Genomic DNA, 20,809 nt, shown 5'->3' with positions numbered 1-20,809 from the left:
TTTAAAAAGTGACAAAAACCCTCTTAAGTTTGTTCCTCTTCCTCCAACATCAATTTCTCCTTTCCCAGTTGTTGGTCTTCCTCCTTTCCCCTTTCATCTTTCCTCCGATCTTTCTCCCTTTTTCTCCAACTCTCTTCTATTGCAGAAGTCGTCTTCTTTATCTCCAACCGAAGAGGGTCGAAGAGGCAAGAGAGAGAGACCAAAGGAGAGATAAGGGTGGACAGAGGATGGCTGACGACAGAGAAAGAGGAATAAATCCTATAGGATTTTTGTCACTTTTCAAACTTTGAATTTAAGGGAAAATGTGAGTTTTCAAATATGGGAAAAGAAAATATAATAAAACTTTAATTTTTTTTGGTAAATGATGGTTTTACCCTTAACTTTAATTAAAATTTTTAACGAAAATTTAGTTGTGAGTGGATATTTAGATTTTTAAAAGTTAAATATGAGAGTTTATGATTTTACTATACCTTGAGTGGGAATAAGTCTTTTGGCATTTTAATATCAATTACGTTTGTTTTGTTTAAATTACAAAGCAGCCCAAAAAAGCCTAGCCCAAGATCAATGACCAATACTAAATTAGTAGGCCGACCCAATAAAGCTTTTGTCAAATAGTTCTATTCATACTATTTCAATCACCTATCGTATTCTATTATAAAATATATATTGTAAAAAATAATATAATAAAATAATAAAAAATTTTAATTACTGCATCATCACTTTAAAAAAAAATCACAAATGCCTTAATATTTTAAAATATTTAATATATATTTCTATTAAGCCTTCATTTTCCCTAAAAAGATTTTTTGATAATATATATAGTATTGTTTCATATGATACATCTCATATTAATTTAATATACTTTAATATATGTATTATTTGTCATATATATTATATCATATCATAAAATACGTATCATATAACATAAAACACTAACAATCATGATTCTATTAATTTATGTACCAGCTAAAATATTGGAGAAAGTGTACATAGTTTTTTTAATATCGGTTTTAATTTGTTTGTTATTATAAAAAAGAAAAAATAGATATAAATTTTTATTAATTAATCATATACAGACTCTGGGTTCTGATTCAATGTATGAATTAACTTTGGCAAATACTCATTTCTGCGTTCATTTAGAAGGGAAGAGGGGTAGGTTCAATCAGCAGAGGCAGGAAAGTTTAATGATACATATAAATAACTGGACATTGGAGTGTACTTACAGTAACGCAAATTCAAACGACAAGAAAACAGAAATAAGAGAAATTCTGACTGGCCACTTTTCAGAAAATCATCTCATGACATTCAGGTTTAGCAGCACCCAATTGTTTTGCTTTCCCAATCCACAATATATGTAGTATGGATAATAGACCAAAATGGGGCTACCTTTAACCTGCAGCAGCGGCACCAGTCCCACCAAAAGCAAGGGAAGTCTTGGCCTTCTACTTCCAGAAATCATATCCACCTATGGCCTGCATAACAATTGCAAAACTGAAAAATCCAGCAATTGCCAATCACAGCGTTAACCACTCAGCCGGATCGTGGGTGTGTAGCTATTTTGGGGGAGATGAGCACAGGTTCATTACTTGAAGCTTTCATTGCAGCAATTTCTTCCAAGCGTTTCCATGTGGCTTCACGCTTTGATTTCATCTCTTCCTCTTGTGCTTCGTCTTCTTGAAATTTGACCAAGCACTCCTCAAACAGCTCTGGGTCAATATCAGAGAAGATTTTGCGGACATTGATTGTCAAGCTCTGCACAGCCTGATTCCAGTGCTTTCTTGAATTTTTCTCTAAGGCAGGGAAGATTATTGGCAGTATAATTTTGCGATTATGTTTGATCAGGTTCTCAATGTGATCATTATTCCATAAGAACAATGCTCGCTCAGCCACCTGAAAGAAATAAACATTAAAAAAAAATTAGGCCACAGCATGCACAAGCAAACAAAGCATCTGGCTGATAAAATGCAGTTATTATACTCTGGCAAAAAATTATTTTCATCCCCACTGTCATTAAACATATTTGACTAAATACAGACTATAAGGCTGCCATCAACTTTTGCCATTTTCAGATTAAAATAATGCATATCATATTCGTATTTTCAGAGAAAATATAGTTTTTATCATGTAGAACTGGTTCAGACATTTAGGCGCTTGATCTTTAGGCATAACACAGGCACCAATAATTGCACAATTTAGCTGCTATACTATATCCTAAAGCAAAGAATTTCCTCATTAGAAACACATTCTTAATCTATAAAAGCAACGAATTGCCTTTCAGATTCCAATGCTTATTGGACACCAAAGCCAACCCAATGATGGCAATTGACATTTTACAGAACACAAATTTTCTTCTTTCATTCTGCATACTTTCTAGTACTTTTTGACCATATTTTAGATAATAAAAAAAGAAAAAATGCGGATAATACCACCATCACAAGCCACTGGGGTATAAAACCCACTGGACCACTACCAAATGCTTATACTATCACAGCAATAACCTGGCAGTAGCTTACTGTAGTAACCGCAACATTACACTCTAATAACCAATTCATGATTCAATTTTCTCTCTCATCTAGAATTTTATAATTGCTCTGCCATTTCACTCCACCTCGAGTTGTTTGGCATCACAAAGGGGAAAAATAACTGTAGCAGTACCAACAAGAGCGCTATTACCATTACCATCCACCACATCCTGTCATCACAGCCATTGCTACTATCCCCCCATCACTTGAATCACAAGTCACAACACCATTACAACCATTATCTTTAAATTTATGTCCAAAATGACCATCACAGAGCCATTAAACAGCAGCGTCCGTCTCCACATATCTTATTCCACAAAATCGGTGCCATATAAATAAAGAGTGTGAAGTTATGCCGAAGCCCTATATGGCTTTACAAGACACAATTTGAAGAGACAAGTAGATGGTTCTATTATAACACCTTTAGGCAACTCTCACATTAACAAATCATGGGAGAGATACTGGATATGTATATATATCCCACAATGCTTACGAATAAAAGACAGGATTGGTTAAATAATCTATAAGCTCCTAAGTTGTCATGAGACATTTGGATTGTAAAATCTAGAAGCAAAATAATGACAAACTGTATCTCTAAATCAAACAATATCTTGACATTGGGTCAGTTTGATCTACCAGATGTTACAAATGATATCAGAACCACTTTCCATATTCTCTTGAATAATGGTAGGGTTTATCTTAGTGAGGACCCTAAGTCCTGTGGGGGAGTAAATGTACCACCTCCACTCAAATCTCACATTAAAAAAACACAAAAAAAATGTTGAATATGTATAGATGTTCCACATCGCTTGAAATTGACAAAAAAAGATTGATTAAATACCCCTATGAACTCCTAAGTTGTAAGATGCAATTTAAATTACAAAGTTCAAAAGCAAAACCATGACGAACTGTGTCTCCAAACAAGTAGGTTGGGTTCTTAGACTGGATGTTACATTTATCATACCAACAACTTAAAATATATATAAATAGAGTAATCGGATGCATAAAGCAACAAATCTAGAATACAATCCAACTCAAAATTGATTAGAATTCTCTTGGGACTAAAAATTCACTATGTGCATTATAACGTCAGATTGCAATAGCATGGCTAAATCTAGGGGGCACAGTAATTTTAAGAGGGTTGTGGAAATTCCAACAACTTTCACAACCTAAATAGTTCTGATTTCATCCTCATCAAAATTCTGAAATATCTCGTGATATTGTAAACAAATAATTACCCATGCATTTTCAAATTTCACTCATTGAAAACTTAACAAAATTTTTTATCCAAGCAGGTCCATTATATACCACTCCAACAGATGATTAACATTTAATAATGTTAACATTCCCTGCCTCTTACTGCAAAACTCTTATAATAGAAACTCACTATTTGCAAAGCATGCCCGTAATAATTAAACATGAGAGATTAACAAACCCAAGATTTTCCACGAAAATTGTGCTATAAATGAAAACTATTGGAAACATATTCTAACTTTTTATTCAAAAAAATTTAACAAAAGAAAGAAAAACAAAACAAAACAAAATTTGAAAAATTGGTTCTGAGGCCTAACTCACAATATGCAGATGCATGCTACATGTTCCAAAGTTGACAGTAATAGCATCTTGACTGGGAGCACCCAAGTCTACACAGTTCCCATTAGAGGGCTTATGGTAGATAGTCCAACATCCAGATGGTCAAAAGACAACTAAAACAGGAGAAAGGATTCTCAAATTTCAACTAAAGCTTTTTCTTTTCCTTTTTCCCACTGTTGAAATAGAAAACAAACCGAAGAAAATTTTCTAGCACAGAACTGGTGAAACAAAAGAACTACCAACCTGAAAATGTGAACTGCTCAAGCAACGGCCAATCTGCCGGAATAAGGGTACCATACAGCGCTGAAAGTCTGCAGGTTGTGTTGCTTCCAACACTTCCTCCAGTTCACCCAAGAACATGACCTCTTTAGTACTATTTGTAATTGGCCAATATTTTAGCAAACCTCGTATAACAGTGTCAGCAAGCTTACAATCTTTCTCCACGAACTGCGTAATGCAGTAAGATAGCTGCTGATGATACATGGCTACACATTTTGGTTTATGAAGTGGAATTAGAGCTCGAACAAGAAAGAGTTTGTGCTCCTCTTTCAACGGCAGGGCAAACCCATTAATTATACTTCCCAAAATTTCTAACAATTCTGCAATCCCATTATGCTTCTCGGTTTCAAAAATGAAACGATAAAAGATGTTGTTGATTGCTTTCCTAATGAAGGGACGATGGACCATGAATTTCCCATAGATTCGATGCAAAACCGTTTTCAGATACTCCCTCTCTCTTGGATCCTCTGAATCAAAAAGGTCTAGCAATCTGAGAACAAAAGAGTGATCAACGTACCTCTTAGCCAATTTTGCATCTGTCTCTGGTGATGCCACAAACCTCAAAAGAAATTCATACACTACTTGCAAATGAGGCCATGCAGGGTCCATTGAGGGCTCTTCCTCTTCCAAATCGAAGCCTTCTAAAACTTTATTTTCACGGGGTGGAGAAGTGAGGGCTCTAAACAAATTTAGGGACACCATCTTTACCATTTCCTGCATGACAGTTTCTGGAAATTTTCCATTTGCAGAAGAAACATAATCCACAAGCTCTACTAGTGTTTGTCGCTTGATGTCCTTTTCTTTGACATTCTTTGTTGGGTCATTGAAGTCAAAGATAACACAACACTGGTTCAGTTTCTTGATAAACAAATTCTGCTTCTCAGAGTTATGAACATCCTTAAAACTAGGCAAAGCATCATAAGAAGAAACCAAGGAATTCCCATTAAGCTTTGAATTTACAACCTGGGCAAACTTATTTGCATGATTGACTCCTACATTACTGTTGAAATTGTTCCCAGGATGAGATGCACTCTTTTGATTGGCATAACGATTACTGGAATCACTGTTTCTTGGACTGGTTGAAGCATTTGAAGATGAGGTAGAGGTCCCCCCACCTTCACGACTGTCAGACGATTTAGATGGCTTCCGAGGGAGCCTATTAAGTATCTGTTTGATCATAACTCAAGCTGAATGATGGTATCTATTTCTCTCAAGCTTAAGAATCCAATAATTGTTCCTCCTTCAAAGCCAAAACAGCATGAATGAACAATTCACTGAATGGGAAAACCAGGTTGCATCAATCAATGTGAAGTCACAATTCAAGGCCTCTAACCTTCTTCGTTACCGAAACACCAAGGTCATCTCTACTCAACTCAAGAAATGTTCCACTCTGACTCAGATGAAAAGAAGCCCTCGCTTATCTGAACAAAAACATCAAACCCACCTCATACAACTATAAACAAAAAGAAAAAATTGAGTTTTCTTCGAATTGGAAATCAATTAACAGAAAAAAAAAAAAAAAAAAAGTCCCCGGCAGCCATTCTCATCTGAAAAAACAAAACCCAACAACCTTTTAACTTGATTCGAGAAACTCAAATGCATAAAAAATTTGAGAATAAAAAAGTATCCAACAAGCTCCCCGATTTCAAAATAAATAAATAAAACTAAACTCTAGAGACTTTGACTCAATAAAAGTGAAAAGTTACAGAATATCCACCTTTCTCTCTTGATGATTTTCTCCAAGATTGACAAACTATTCAGCCGGATCAAAAAGTAATAAGATCGGAGTATGATCTAGAAATTCCACATAACATTCCCCATCAACAATACTTCAACCTACACAACAACAACAACAACAGGATGGAAACACAAAAAGTAAAACGAACAACATTAGACTAACATGTAGAAAACAAGCAAAATCAAATCGCAAAGAAACTTAACAGAATGATGAAAGCGTATCATCTAAACTTACAACGACAGTTGAGCTACTGATTTTTCTCTCAAAGAAAAATAGAGTTTGAGATTCAGTTCAAACAATGATGGATTAAACAACAAACAAAAATCAAATCATTCGTTGCTGATGTTGTTGTCGCTGCCCTTGTTATCATGGTGGTGGTGGTGTTTTGTTAGCTAATTTTACTGTTGTTATTTTGTTGCTTTTTCATTTTCTTTCTTTCTTTCCGAGTTTCTTTTGTATTCTCTACTTTCTCTGGATTTTTTTTCCTTTTCCTTTTTACTTTCAGATTTTCTTCGGATAGAGATGAAACTGTTCTGACCAAAATAGACCCCTAGCGATAGAGATTCACCAAAAAGAGAAAGGTTAAATCGGGATTTCACAACAGCTAATTGGAATTGCCAAATACACTCGCTACTCAACCGCGTGTGGGATTTGTTCATAATTAAAATAATAAATATTTTATCACTAATATTTTATATATTAACAGACTTCCAAAGGGACTTTAAACATTGTTTAAATCGACAATCATAAAATATATTAAAAATTAATTTTATAAAAAAAAATTATTCCAAACGCTAATGTTTATTCAATATTAATACTTTTTAAATGTTTACTTAGATTACATTTATATTGAGGAAAACAATGTTTAACTACTCATACAAATTTAATAATAAATTATTTCTAGATAATGATTCCACGTGCTCCGACGCGCGTGTTTCTCTGTTTAGCAATTCTTCGGACTATATAAAACAGAGCGGTATCTTTGTAGGCTGTAAAAGAAAATAAAAAGAGAGATGGTATATGTAAGATTTCCTGCAAAAATATTAAATAATTAAATAATTAAAAATAAATTAATATTTAATTATATAATAATATACTACATAATAATACATTATTAATTATATATATTATTTTATTAATATAAAAAAAAAGTTAGAACAAACCTAATCTCAAATAGATTAAATTTTGATTGGTATAATATAAGATTGGTCATTAAACTCGAAATTTAACCTATTTGATACAGTCGATCCAGCAATAATCAAATTCAAGTAAGATTTCATAGTTAAAAAATAAACTAGGGGGATTAAAATTTGTGCCATGATAGGGAAATATGAAAGGAATATTTAATCGTCATCAAGAGTCAAGATAATAGCTCATGTCACATCGAGTGTTAATTTGAAAATGAAGGCCGGTTCAATGCTTCGACACTTAGGCCAGAAAAGGTCAAAACCAACGTGTCACTTGACTCATTTTGCAAAAAGAATATGTCAAGGAAAAGATTCATTTATCTCTATTTGCTGTAATTAAAGAAAATAAGAAACCCAGTCAACACGCCGTTGTAAAGATAGATAAATTGGACATAATTTCTCTATTCGTTTGTTCTAGGAATCACAGAGCTACATTGAAAAAGTCATCAAATCAATAGAACCAGAAACCAAGTATGCATCATTTCGCCATAAAGATACAATCCAAACTTATTTCACAAATTTGAAAGCAAAAACGATCAACATACGATAAATTGAAAACAAAAATTGTATCATGAAAATTACGAACCGGCATCCTTGCAAACAACTGATGCACAATTCAATCAATTGAAAAATAAAAAATTAAAAAACTCCGTATTAAAGAATATAAATAAAAAAATCCAACAATTTATACAGTGATTTTCATTCCTGATTTGTCAGCATAATACACTATCAAACTGTAATAACCATCTATCAGATACAGTAAAATCAGTCAAAAAATAATCTGGAGAATCCAGTGTTGAATCCTAATTTTCACTGTGCTGAAAATGACAACAGCAAGCAAAGCAATTCTAGTCTAAACATGAATTTCTGGTTACACCAATCTGTTCGGGCTATAAGTATTGGTCTCAAAGATCTAGAGCCGAATTGCCACTTAGACTTCGTCTTGAGTTTCCATGTATCTTACAAGCATGTACAAGAGCAGTACCAAAAAGGTTCATATTTTCCCTTGCCCCAGGAGGTTAAAAAAAACATTTATGCTGTACCAGAGAGCAATAAGGTACTCAAGACCAAGAAGGAATACATACAAGCATCACATCATGCAAAAAGAATCAGTGGAAAGTGGAGAATATCCCAACCAATATCTGAAAACAACACCACCAAAATGATCCGGTCATATTCTCATAAGTATGAGAACAGGCAGTATCTAGACTTTGGTTTTAATGCTCCATCAAGGCAGTTTCAGTTTCCGAAAGAGGAGCTGCAAAGCATTAAACAAGCTTTCAAACTCCAAAAAATGTTTTAAGAATAAATAAATGTGATGACAAGACACCAAAGTTGTCGGCAACAGCTTAAGAATTTGCCTCTTCATGTGATCATATGCCAACTTCAGTTAACAAAATATGATAAACTTATTGAAAAACAGATTACGTAGAAATCTTAGGTATTCATTAGGATATTCTGAATATTTGTGTAGGGGAAATTACTAATTTGATTTCCTTATTGTTTTAGAAAGAATCTGTGGTTAGAATATTAGGAGTTTTAATTCGTTTCATTCCTTATGGGATTGTGGGTGTGTCCACTTCCTATATATTGTACCCTTATTTCAAAAATTAAAGATCATAGTTGTATATTCTCTCAAAAATAGTTTCAAACCTAAACCATGGATATCTACTACAGGAAGAATTTGCAGCCACAACTAACATACCAAGTAGGTCTTCATAAGTATCAACAAGCAGGGATGTCTCCATTAGCAATGGTGGTGAGAAGACCTGATCCTGAGCTTCATCAATGTCATAAAATGACCTCTGCGCCTCAGAAATTGCACCATTTGAACCAGTAGATGAAAGAAACCCATTTACCCAATCAAAATCACAAAGTGAATCCAATTCAGTCAACATGTCTGGTATATCAACATACTTGCTCCCAACATGACCATCAGAGGCACAATTATTGAGCGAGGAAGTGTCTGTCTGAGATGTGAATAATCTTTTACTCCTAATTGGAGATGCTTTGTTTTCTGGCCCAAGGCGAGAAAACCCAGCTGCTGAAAGAGGCACAAAGAAGTGTTCAGAGCTTTCATCAGAGCGACTGTCTCGTGATGATTCTGAATTGCCAGATTGCACTGATAGAGCTGCTTCTCTTACAGATCTCTTTAAGTATTGAACATAAGAACTATCACTGTCTGCAAATAATAAACAAAAAATCAAGATCTCAACATAAAAGATGTTCAAAGACCAAATTTTCTTTGCAAATCACAAAATAAAGTTCATTCGATTAGCCACTTATATATGCAAAAAGGCATGAAACAGAGATGGTAAACCTTGTGGTGGTTTATCCAAGTGATTATTTGACAGAGGCTGATCCAGGGAGTTTCTTTCTGAAAAACTTTCCAATTGGTTGGTTTGAGGGGCTATTTGACGCTTTTGAATGATTCCAACTTTTCCAGAAGAATTTGGGGTCAAACTAAATAGCTGTGGGAGCTTTAATGTGGGTGGACTAGCCGAAACCTTGTCAGGCTGAACACTTGACATTTTTGAAGTCACCTCAGCGATATCATCAGAGCTATTTTCCTGTATGATAAGCAGAAATAGGCATTCCCTTAATCATTTGATGCTCGAAGTAGGTATTGTGTACAAACTTTTGGTACTAAAATAAGATTGCTTGAATAATTACCACTGTCCTCCCATTGCTCTGGGCTTGTATGGGTGAAGTGGCTCGACCATGATGTTTGGCCATTGGAGGCAAAGTAGAGGAAATACAATTTACTTTCTCTGTACAATCTGATATTGATTTTTGTATTGCTGGAGCAACGTCCTTCAGTTGGTTAATAAGCACCTGCACATTATGACAAATATCTTCAACATAACATCTGATACTACATAAATTGCATATACTTAGTCACCAACACATTATGGAATGTTGAAACTGCTCATGCTTGAGCTTGACATGCTATTGACTTGATCTAAAAAGATTATTTACATACCTGAAAGCTGGCCAAGTGTTGCTGATGTTCAGTGAGCGTTGAGGCTAGAGACTCAGCATGTCCACTTGTACTACCTTCTTGTGCACTTCGTAAAATATCAGGACCATTTCCATCATTAGCTTTTGCCTAAGGAAAAATTATTAAATAGCATTTCAGCAAGTCAGACAATGTGTGAAAACATTAATCCTGTAATAATTTGACTTGAAATTTCTACTTTTCTGTTTCATCACAAACAACATATAATTCAGCTGCAGTCATTAAATACAACAAACATAAGTTTTTAAAATTACTAAATAATCTATAATTTCTTATCCCAAAAATGGAACAAATTAAACGTTTTTGAGTTTAGTTAATAAATGAATTTTTGGCAAAAATACATGTCACATCATTATAATCTAATACATGGGAAGGATGCTATTACCTTAACCCACATTTGGAGTCTATAACCATGAGACTCTAATATACTAACTACTAATCTAAATAGAAAATGATGAAAGAAGATTATGTGTTAGATAGTTGATAACAAAGGAATTAAATATCATACCAGCTGTAGAGACTGTTTATGTATACGTTGTAAGGCATGTGTCCAACGCCTAATAATTTCTGCCATATCAACGGTAGGGTGAACTCTTCCACCCCTATCTTCCACTTGAGAAAGAGACTCATCACTAATTTGTGAATAGGGCGATCCATCACTATGTTCTTTCTCATCCAAATCACTAGACTGTACCTGAGAACTGTGATCCATAGCTGCAAGCAGAGATGAACCAGAGATGCGGTACCTGTTAACAGAAGACTATACATGAGACAATCCAGCGATTGGCATCTTTGCACCCAAAATGACACGTGATGGTAAATTACCTATGCTCTCTATGAGCTATCAAGTCCTCAATAGGGCCTGAAGCAAGAACTTCATGTTGATCTGTATATAGAGATTTAAGGTTGTTAAATAGAGTTACCATGAAAAAAAAACACTTGAAGGTAGGAATTGGCAACATCAATTACAATTACTTGAAAATGAGAAACAAAGGTAAAAGCAAAATTAGCCCAGGGTTTTATGAGGCATCCCCTGTTGTGATGGCTTATCAATTGAATCCATTGAGAGAAAACAACGTTTGAGTGTTCAATATTTAGAAGAGAAGAAAAGAACAATTTCATAAACAGGCATAGAAGTGAAAACGTGGATGGAAAAGCTTCAGGACATTTCTAATACAAATAAATCTTTGCACAAGATTGAAGACCCAGTCAAAGCAAATGAATCACATAGGTAAGCAGGTCATGAGCAACAAAGAGGCACCAAATCATAAAACAATCCAAACTGTTTCTTATTCTTCACACCTTGAAGAATACAAACCCTATTGGAAACGTCAACAGTAGGTTGCAGAAGTAGCACTTGTAAATAGAAATCCTAACATTCTTTTGATGATCCCAAAGTTGACACTGGTCATGTTATTCTTTTCACTAGCATAAAGAAATATAGCAGGATATTTGAATTATTTAAGGCTGCTCAAAGGAATCACAAGCTCAATCAAGCAGATTTTTTAGGCACTAACATCAAGCCGCAACTGTATAAACAAAGTCAAGTAGCCTGAACTCCAACTTAGAAACATCAATACAAGACCAAAGAAGTAATAGAAACAAAATAAACATGAAATGTAAATGCCTGATATATTTACTGCAGTTATTAAAAAAAAAAAAGCAGCTGTTTTTCCTAATAGGTCTTCTAGCATACAAAATCCAGGAGAACACCAACATTAAAGTAAATAAATTCCAAATCATTTTGAGACCGTAATCTTTTGAACTTACTTTTACGAGCTAATATAGACTCCCACAAGCGTGTAGCCTTTGCAACTAAATGGGAATTCTGACTGGAACTAGACACAAGGTCATCCCATAACTCCCCTTCCAACTTCACTTTGTTCCTCAAGTCATGTAGCTTTTCCAACTCTTGCTGCAAGTATGCCTGTGATCCAGAGTTTTCAAAGAAAATTACAAGAAAAACTTAAACCTTTTACAAAAGAATTGAACTTAAGTGCCTAAAAGAATGTAACCCAGAAACCCCCTTTACCTCTTCTGCACAAAGACCACGAAACTCTGCAGTCATTTCATGAGCTAAGCTTGACCAAATTGCCTGCCTCTGCACTGCTGTCTCTGCATTTTTAAGAAACCTCCTTCTTTCAAGTGCTATTCTTGCCTGTTTAAGATGAGAAGCTAAAATCAAGGATACCGTATAAGAAATTAATCAGCTTTCAAACAGGTCATAAACCAGACTACAGTCTTTTTTCTCAAAACCAGACAAGGAACACTGAAACTGCTGTAATCAACTGTATATTGCCATCATATATTCAAACAAATATTCACATGGCAATAACTCAGATATGAATAAAATGGAGTCTTCAAATATGAAATATTAACTTCTCTTTGTATGTAATCATTTATACTCACATCAACAAATTCCTATCCATGTTAACGTGGCCTGACTACCATCATGCATTTCAGTAAATTGAAAACTCCTCTAAGGCACCCCATACCGGAGATTGTGTCATTATCTTAGCTGGATATAATATAAATCAACAATACCTTAGTAACTGGAAGTAGAGTAGCCGCATGTGAAAAGGCAACATCCGTTAAAGGGGCAGGGAGTGGGTTAGACACTACATCAGCTGGAAATGTTCGTCTATGAACCTCACGTAAAGCATGCAAAGAAAGTTGCCAGAGAAGTTCGACAAATCTGTCAAAAAAATTAAATTACATGAAATGAATAAAAGCAAAGATCATTAATGCCCAAAAGGAAACCCCATGGATAAAATCATTAATCTTGTTAACCACTTAAATAGCTCTCTCATTACCAAATACCGACAGAAAAAAAAAAGACTTACAAAACCAAATATAAAGACTTATTCACTATCAAAATTACAAACCATAACCATCATGTTATATTTCACATGGAACTGTAAACCAATGATAATCACATTCAGGTGCCACAACACATTAGATGGCAGTGTTTTAAAACATACTGAGAAGTCGCTCTCTTGAAATCATACTACAAGTGATCAATTGTGCAATACAGCTTACAAAATGTAATCCGGAATTATGTAAAAACTAGGGGTGTTAAAAATCATCAAGTAACCGAACCGATATCCGAAACGAAAATCGAACCCAAAAATAGGTTATTTGAAAACCAATTTAGATAACGGTTATTTTTTTGTGCAACTTTCTGAAAACCAGTTCTTCGATTTGGTTACCTTTTTTTTCCTATTTTGAAAAGCCAGATTTCAAAAAATTATAAAATACCAAACCAGTTTTCAAAAAATTGAAACAAAAAAAAATAATGAAGTACGATGATCTTCTAAAATTTGGTTCAAAACCGGTTAACCGAAAGTTTGATTCAAATAACTAGTATTTTCAGTTCAGTTTAAAACCAGTTAATCTCTCTAAACCATTTGATTTCAATTTATGATTTTCTTCAAACCAAATATTCTGTTCGATTCAAAACAATGCCTAACCAGTTTTGAATACCCCTGATAAAACCTCTTACATGAAAAATTTCCCCACATCCCTTCCCTAGTTCAGTTGTTAATTACCAACTAAACAAAAGCAAGCTCGGTCTCTTGTTTCCTATCTTTCCCAATCTGGAAATTAAATATTTCAAACATTTGAATTTTACATCTACAACCTTGCATATCACCAGAATCTATATAAGGAAACAGATGAAAGATAAATGTACTGTTCGCAATATCAGTTGGCATTATTTTCCTCAGTTCTCTCAGCAACCAAACACAGATTCGGTTTAAGAAATTCAAACACCAGAGAAAAAGCAGAATACATTAAGCTACCAACCTCGGTCCACAACACGTAGCAAGTGATGAGACCCTCGAATTACTCCTCGGTAACGCCCCTTGCGATTCCAGCTCACTAATTATCCCTTGCACAACCTAATTATCACATAATATAACCAATATCAGTACCAAAAATTCAAAAAAAAAAAAACGACAGAAAAAAACAAAAGATGATCACCTTTCTAAAATCACGCGATTGCGCGGAATCGAAAATCGGCCAGACTTTATCGAAATCCTGAAAGATCCACAAACGACAAAATGAAATCCTGAATGACGAATTGCATTTTGGAAAAATGCAAAGATGAAGAGACGATGTTACTTTGGCGGATTGAGTAGGGCCACGAAGAGATGAGAGGATGAAGTAGAGAAGCTGTTCGCCTAATTTAGGGTTTGAGTGACGGAAGAGTCCGACCCGAGGAATGCCGTAGGATGTTCCGAGACCGATTATGGATGGATCTAAACCTAATAATAAACAGTTAGTGTACATTGCACTCTCAAGCTCTATCTCCCTTTCCTTCTCTCTATCCATCGTCATCACCACCACCACCGCTCTCTCCCTCTCTCTCTCTCTCTCTCTCTCTCTCTCTCTCTCTCTCTGTAATGAGATTTCCCTTCTCTTTCTTTCTCTCCGTCCGTTGCTTCCTGTTCTGGTTGTTTTTTTATTATTAATTTAAAATTTTACTTCGTTGTTTTTTAAATGTAAATCCCTAGGGATTATCGTAATTGTGTAACATACCTCGGATTTGAACCTTTTAAAATTTTGAAAAAGCTAGTGGGGCCGTCGAGCGAGGGAACAAAGGGGCTCACGTTTTGGCCGAGTAAAACGATTTGAAACGGGGGATATGTTGTTGCCGGCTGGATTTGAAATTGCTTAGGTGGCGTCACAGAGTTTCGGTTGGAAGGCATAATAGTACAACTGCAGCAATCCATTAATTGAATTTTTGAACCGAACCAGAACAAAGTGTCTGCCTAAGGTTTAATGTCTTCTTAAATTTTTATTATCAATTTTTTAAAATTTAAATATTTATTTAACTATTAAAATTTTTTATTATTATTAAAAAAATCATTATTTATAGGTTTTATTCAAAAAAAAATTATTTTTTAATCTTAATTTTGAAAACTGATAAATCTCTTTTAATATTATATTTTTCAAGTTTAAAAATTGATTTTCCCCCAAATCTAAGTTTGCAACCTCCATATTTTTCCCATTTACAACTGCCCCACCCATTTCACCTTCAATTTCCAAATCGTCGCCAACAAGCTTCTCCCTCCGTCTCTAACATCTCCTCTACCAAACATGAGTTGCTTACATCCATTTCCCTATCATTTCTCTTTTGTCCCACACAAAAAAAGAGAAAGGCAACGATCGTCAATTTGTTTACAAGTGAGTAGGTTCTTGATTTGAGCCAATGCGAGTCACCAAAAGGTCAACGATGAGAGCAAAACTAATTGACGGACCAAAACCAATCGAAACCTTAAACCCTTCCTCTCTGGTGACTCAAATTGGTGTTAATCTGATCGAAATCAAGCAAAATCCTTTGCTCGATTTCAATTAGATTTTGCAATGAATGAGAGAGAAATGGTAGGGAGATGAACACCAATGGCTCATGTTTGGTAGAGAAGATGTCAGAGACAGAAGGAGAAGGTCGTCAGCAACAATCTAAAAATTGAAGGTGAAATTGGGGGGTGAAACTAATTTTTTTTTAAAAACTAGGAGAGCGATTGTAAATGAAAAAAAAAATAGACGTTGCAAACAAACTTAAGGTGAGGCGAGGCGAGGGGTGAAATCACTTTTAAACCTAAAGAATATGAGGTTAAGAGAAAATTATCAATTTTCAAAACTAAAATAAAATATAAATATTTTTTAAAATAAATCTCTAAATGACGATTTTATCTCCGACAGTAATAATAAAATTTAATAAATAAATGAATATTTGAGAATTTAAAAGTTAACAAGTGGGAGTTTGGGGTTACACTAAACTTTAGGTGGGAATTAGTGTTTTGGCCTCTATGTTATATCTCACCCCAACCTTATGATTTTACGAAGTTAATTGAACAACGAAAAAAATTCCATCTCCAGCATAATTCAATAGATTATTAACTAGTCAGGGATGGATAAAAATATGCAAGTGGACTATATCAGGGCCTTGGACAGAGTCTATAGGTTGACCAGATTAGGCCATAAAAATAATAAATAATTAAAAATTAAAAATATTTAACGGATTCGACCACAAAAACATCCGGATAAATTTGTTAAGGGCTTACAAACATCAAATCACAATTCAAATTTTGTGTATATATATATATATATATATATATATATATATATATATATATATAATTTATTTGTATATATAATTTTATTATACTTAAAGTACAATAAGAGGAGGAATTGGGACTTTGTGAACCTTTTAAAATAGATCACAATTGACATATCAGGAATGGGTGAGTATGCTTTAGGAGTGACTTAGGTGCATGTTTGTTGCTTCGCTTATGGGCCAGTGACGGTTGACTGAAGAAAAGGGTGCATTTTAAATATACAAGGAAAAACAAAGGCCAAGGGAGTTATTTTCACTCAAAGTTTACTCTTTTCTTAAAATCTTATTTATTATATTTTAAAAACCTAAATATTTACTCATAAATTATTAAAAGTTAATTAAATTTGTTGTTTTAAAATTTTATTTTATTTTTTTCTTAAACTCTAAAAACTAACAGTTTTCTCACAAGCATAAGTTTTAAAAAGTTACATATTCTCTCATAGATTTCAATTTTTCAATGAATTTTTTGATTGACGATGACTTCTCTAACACACTCCCGACGATGTCACTTCATCTTTGAAGTTGTCTCAACGATTCTCGACCACAAAATTCTAACATATAATTATAAGTAGTATCATGTATACAAATAATATGTATAAATATAAATATAAACTATACTGTATCATCATATAATTAAATATTATTTAATATCTAATTCAAAATCATCTAACTAGATCATCATATTTGACATCTTCTTTAAATGTAAACTGAATTTAGTTCAGTTATCAACTAATTAATGTATAAATTCGGTTCAATTTGTAAATCCAATTAACTAGTTTGGTTACCAAAATTTACACACCTCTCCCATTCATACAATGATATTTCATTATTTGTATTTGATTATATAGTTTTATTGTTTTATAATTATGGAAAATCTAAAATTGACAAAGTGTCAAAACATAAATGAGAAAGACTAGAACAACTCTGATAAAAAATGACTAGAAAAGCCCAAAACACAAAAGAAAGTCACAATGGGCCGAGGCCCTTTACAGCAGTGGCCCGACCCAAAGCTGACGAGAAACCGGTTTCATCTTGTACGTACAACCGCCTGACTTGCTGGAAGAGGAAAGGAATTGCTTAAATTTGAGCTATCCTAATGGCAAAAAGAGAATAACTTAACTTAAAGATCAAGATTCCAACTCTGCTTCGTCCGCTGATGTTAGTTGATGGTTCTTCGCCAGTGCCTTTGAAGAGGAGGAGACACACTAACATTCATCCGATGGAACTTGAATCAGCTAAGGTCGCTTTATTTATCACCAAGTTTCATCGTAATTTCATTTGTATTTGCTCGTCTTTTCGATTTGGATTTGTCTAAAACGAGCTGATGTGATTTTATTATTGGATTTGTGAGTGGGTTATGTGCTCTTTTGCTTCAAGTTATATTCTGTCGATCTTTGGAGAAATAAGAATCATTAAAGAGGCTAATTGAATTTTTGGATAACAAATTTGGATATATAGGATTCAAATTCTAGCTCCTTAACAGGTAAATGTGTAATTAAGTTTGGTTTTGATGTGTGAGGATCCTCATCGCTTAAGTATTAACGAGTTGTTTGATTCTTGTACTTTACATCAACATGATTTTAAGTGAAAACTTTGTTGAACATTTTTAGGTATAGATTCTTTAATTTCAATTACAATTGGTTGCTGGTTTATAGGTTGTCTTGTCAGTGACATGTTTTGATTGTTTTTGGCTTAATTGTATCAGGCTACGCTTGCAGCTGCTAAAGAGAAGTATGGACGAGAAATTCGGGTGTTTGAAACATCTGGACTTTTTTCATTGCCAACTTCTAGCACCGGTAAGAATAACGTCAATCCCAAAGCCTTCTATTTCGGTGAAATGTGCTGACTTTTGCTTTAGCCATCATATATTTTTGTATCTAAAAATGTCTACAAAATCTTATCTATATTGATGAAGTATTTGTTTACTTTTTGACCAGAGGAGACAGATGACTTTTATGAGTTCACTGCAGAAGATTATTATAGACTTTTGGCAACTAAAAAGCAAGGTATTTTTTTTGGGCGGCTATAATCTGTAATATAATTGTGACAGATGAAATGAGATGGCCGATTGGCCGTACATTAGGTGTGCATCATTTATATAGAATTGGATGTTGGAAGAGCTGCTCAACATCTTCTTACTCTGTAGTGTTGGTTGATAATGGATGATAGTTGATATATTCTGTACAACTTTTAACTTGCAAACTCAGGGATCAGTACTTTGGACATGTATGATAAGGCATGTTTTATATATGTCAACACGAAGTCCATTTTTTCACATTTTCTTCTTAGCTATCATTTGCCCATGCCATTATTTCTGAGTGTGAATTTGTTTTGCCTTCTTGTATTTGTACAGATTTGAGGTAGATGGGAAATGGATAAAAGTTAACTTGTGAGTGTGTGTTAGTTTAGCTAGTAAGATTTGTTGGCGTTAGAGTTCTTAGGATCAAATCTTAATCACTTTCTTGTTGAGGTTTGGAATAAGCATAAAGACATGTATATTGATTTACATATACAATAAGAAATTTGCACAGGTTGTTTACTGCTTTTTATGATGTCTAAATGAAATTGTGATCAGATAAATTCTTAAAGACACGAAAAATCCAAGAGGCAGAAGAGGCTGCTCACAGGTCAAAAATTACCAAGGTGCTCGTCGTACCATTTTTGAATTTTTTGTTTGTTCATGTGTGGCAGGAGGGAGAAACATAGTAAGCTATTGTGAAATTCTGTGCATATTTTATTCCAATCACTAGATCAGGTTAATAAGTTTATAACCCATGCCTGAAGTTCATTTGCTGTTGTATGCAGGCTGTAATTAGAGTCTGCTTTCCTGATGGTCATACACTGGAGACCACTTTCCATCCATCAGAAACAATTCAGAGCTTAGTTGATCTTCTTATAAAAGTGGTTGCTCAACCAGATCTACAATTTCATTTATGTAATGTGTTTAAATTTCACACTTCCAATATAATCATTGAAGAGACACGTCACATTCTGAAACTAATGTTGTAAAGTCTAAAAATTGCTTGTTTTGTAGATACTACTCCTCCAAAGAAGCTAATAAAAGACTTGTCGCAAGATTTTTTTGCAGCTGGCTTCATTCCTGGTGCTATTGTGTATTTTTCTTATGATCCTCCTAAAGGTTAGAGTATGCTTTCAGAGCCATAACTCTCCGAATGCTTTGATTCATTTATAACGTCATCTTTTAAAAATTTTCTGCTTGTGTTTGTTCTTTAAAGCACGGGTCCATAGTAATCCATGCATTAGTTTCAGGGCCTTTATTATTTTTACTTGTTATTAGAATAGGGCTTTAGACCAATTTTTGCTGGAGTTTAGTTCCAAGATTTCTCCTTTGAATCAATGACGAGTGTATTAAGTGTGCAGTTTCCTCTCTCTCTTTTTCTCTCTCTTTCTATATTTATATAGAGAGAGAGAGAGATGTATCTTTTTGAGTGAACAGTACTCTTAACCCTGCTATCTTTGTCCATAGATTTAGGATTGACTTTCTCCGGGCAATAAAATACGAAACAATAACTAATATCTTACATGTCATTCTTTTTCTTATTATGCATTCAGGTGATGATAACGCAGCTGTTAATTTAGGTCCATTCCTTCAAGAAGATGTTTTGTCTTTAAAAGGTTTGGAAATCAATAATGAGCAGCCAGAGCCTGTTCAGTCTGCACCAGAACCTGTAATGGCCCCTCCCCCTGTTGTTCAACAACAGAAACCCGCAGATAAAAGGCCTCTCAAGCCTAAGTGGCTGAACATGTGATGCCACTCTGCAAGTGAGCTCGTTACGCACGGTTTGACTTTATGGTCTACTTGATTGAGTTTTCCTCCATCTCTCTGTGCTGCGTCTGATTGTAGCCTTGGTTGCTGCAGATGAACTTAAAACATCTGCTCTCCAAGTCTTACTATTTATAGAAAAATTTGATCTTGTAAAGGGTCTAACTGTCTAGGTGAATCCGTTCTTCTGGCAACAGTTGCACATTGTTATTGTTGTTAATGTTTTTACAAGTCAGTCGGGTGTGAATATTTATCAATGTATCAATGCTGCTTTCTTTTCTACATGAGTACCTTTTTTCAACTGCATAATCTGAACCATAAGATATCAGCGTCTTTTTCATAACCCACAAATATTTAGTATAAATTCCAAATTATGATTTAAATTCATTGATCTATTTTAAGTTATATATTTGGGATCACTCTTTGTGCAGAGCCTTATGCAGAGTTGTTATATGAAGGACTGAAATTTATTATTACTGGGTATAAATTTATTATTATATTTAGTAAAATTAGTGGTAAAACTTGTGTCTATAGATAGTTATTGTATTTAGTTGAAACTAGCAAAA

At 34.1% G+C, this 20,809-nt stretch overlaps 3 protein-coding genes across 8 annotated transcripts; 1 reads left to right on the top strand and 2 right to left on the bottom strand.

Moving 5' to 3' along the window:
* Positions 1-1,170: 1,170 nt before the first annotated feature.
* Positions 1,171-6,621, bottom strand: LOC123223622 (serine/threonine protein phosphatase 2A 57 kDa regulatory subunit B' theta isoform-like). 4 transcript variants are annotated; one of them, XM_044646882.1, is made up of 5 exons: positions 6,367-6,621; positions 6,112-6,230; positions 5,728-5,847; positions 4,359-5,634; positions 1,171-1,890 (listed from the first exon to the last, which is right to left on the bottom strand). In XM_044646882.1, the coding sequence occupies exons 4-5, from the start codon at positions 5,571-5,573 to the stop codon at positions 1,531-1,533; spliced, it is 1,575 nt and encodes a 524-aa protein (XP_044502817.1). In that variant the 5' UTR covers positions 5,574-5,634; positions 5,728-5,847; positions 6,112-6,230; positions 6,367-6,621; the 3' UTR covers positions 1,171-1,530. The 4 variants fall into 4 exon arrangements, with proteins under 4 accessions (XP_044502817.1, XP_044502816.1, XP_044502815.1 ...); XM_044646881.1 differs by having other exon boundaries at positions 5,728-5,815; XM_044646880.1 differs by having other exon boundaries at positions 4,359-5,847.
* Positions 6,622-6,914: 293 nt separating this feature from the next.
* LOC123224346 (AUGMIN subunit 6-like) lies at positions 6,915-14,865 on the bottom strand. Of its 3 annotated transcripts, XM_044647983.1 has the most exons (14): positions 14,741-14,865; positions 14,461-14,710; positions 14,320-14,376; positions 14,143-14,237; positions 12,883-13,033; positions 12,371-12,496; positions 12,109-12,265; positions 11,164-11,224; positions 10,847-11,084; positions 10,303-10,428; positions 9,993-10,154; positions 9,640-9,889; positions 9,025-9,501; positions 6,915-7,121 (listed from the first exon to the last, which is right to left on the bottom strand). In XM_044647983.1, the coding sequence occupies exons 2-14, from the start codon at positions 14,674-14,676 to the stop codon at positions 7,033-7,035; spliced, it is 2,205 nt and encodes a 734-aa protein (XP_044503918.1). In that variant the 5' UTR covers positions 14,677-14,710; positions 14,741-14,865; the 3' UTR covers positions 6,915-7,032. The 3 variants fall into 3 exon arrangements, with proteins under 3 accessions (XP_044503918.1, XP_044503917.1, XP_044503919.1); XM_044647982.1 differs by having other exon boundaries at positions 14,461-14,784; XM_044647984.1 differs by lacking the exon at positions 6,915-7,121 and adding an exon at positions 7,988-8,577 and having other exon boundaries at positions 14,461-14,777.
* A 2,649-nt stretch (positions 14,866-17,514) lies between these two features.
* On the top strand, positions 17,515-20,527 carry LOC123222578 (plant UBX domain-containing protein 1-like). The gene is made up of 7 exons (XM_044645423.1): positions 17,515-17,699; positions 18,165-18,255; positions 18,397-18,465; positions 19,035-19,102; positions 19,265-19,394; positions 19,494-19,598; positions 20,033-20,527. Exons 1-7 carry the CDS (start codon positions 17,616-17,618, stop codon positions 20,227-20,229), a joined length of 744 nt encoding a protein of 247 aa, XP_044501358.1. The 5' UTR covers positions 17,515-17,615; the 3' UTR covers positions 20,230-20,527.
* The last annotated feature ends 282 nt before the right edge of the window (positions 20,528-20,809 follow it).

Source organism: Mangifera indica, chromosome 8 (assembly GCF_011075055.1).
Source record: "Mangifera indica cultivar Alphonso chromosome 8, CATAS_Mindica_2.1, whole genome shotgun sequence".
Classification (NCBI taxonomy): Eukaryota; Viridiplantae; Streptophyta; class Magnoliopsida; order Sapindales; family Anacardiaceae; genus Mangifera; species Mangifera indica.
Note: the sequence above shows the minus strand (reverse complement) of the source record. Positions and strands in the feature narration are given on the sequence as shown.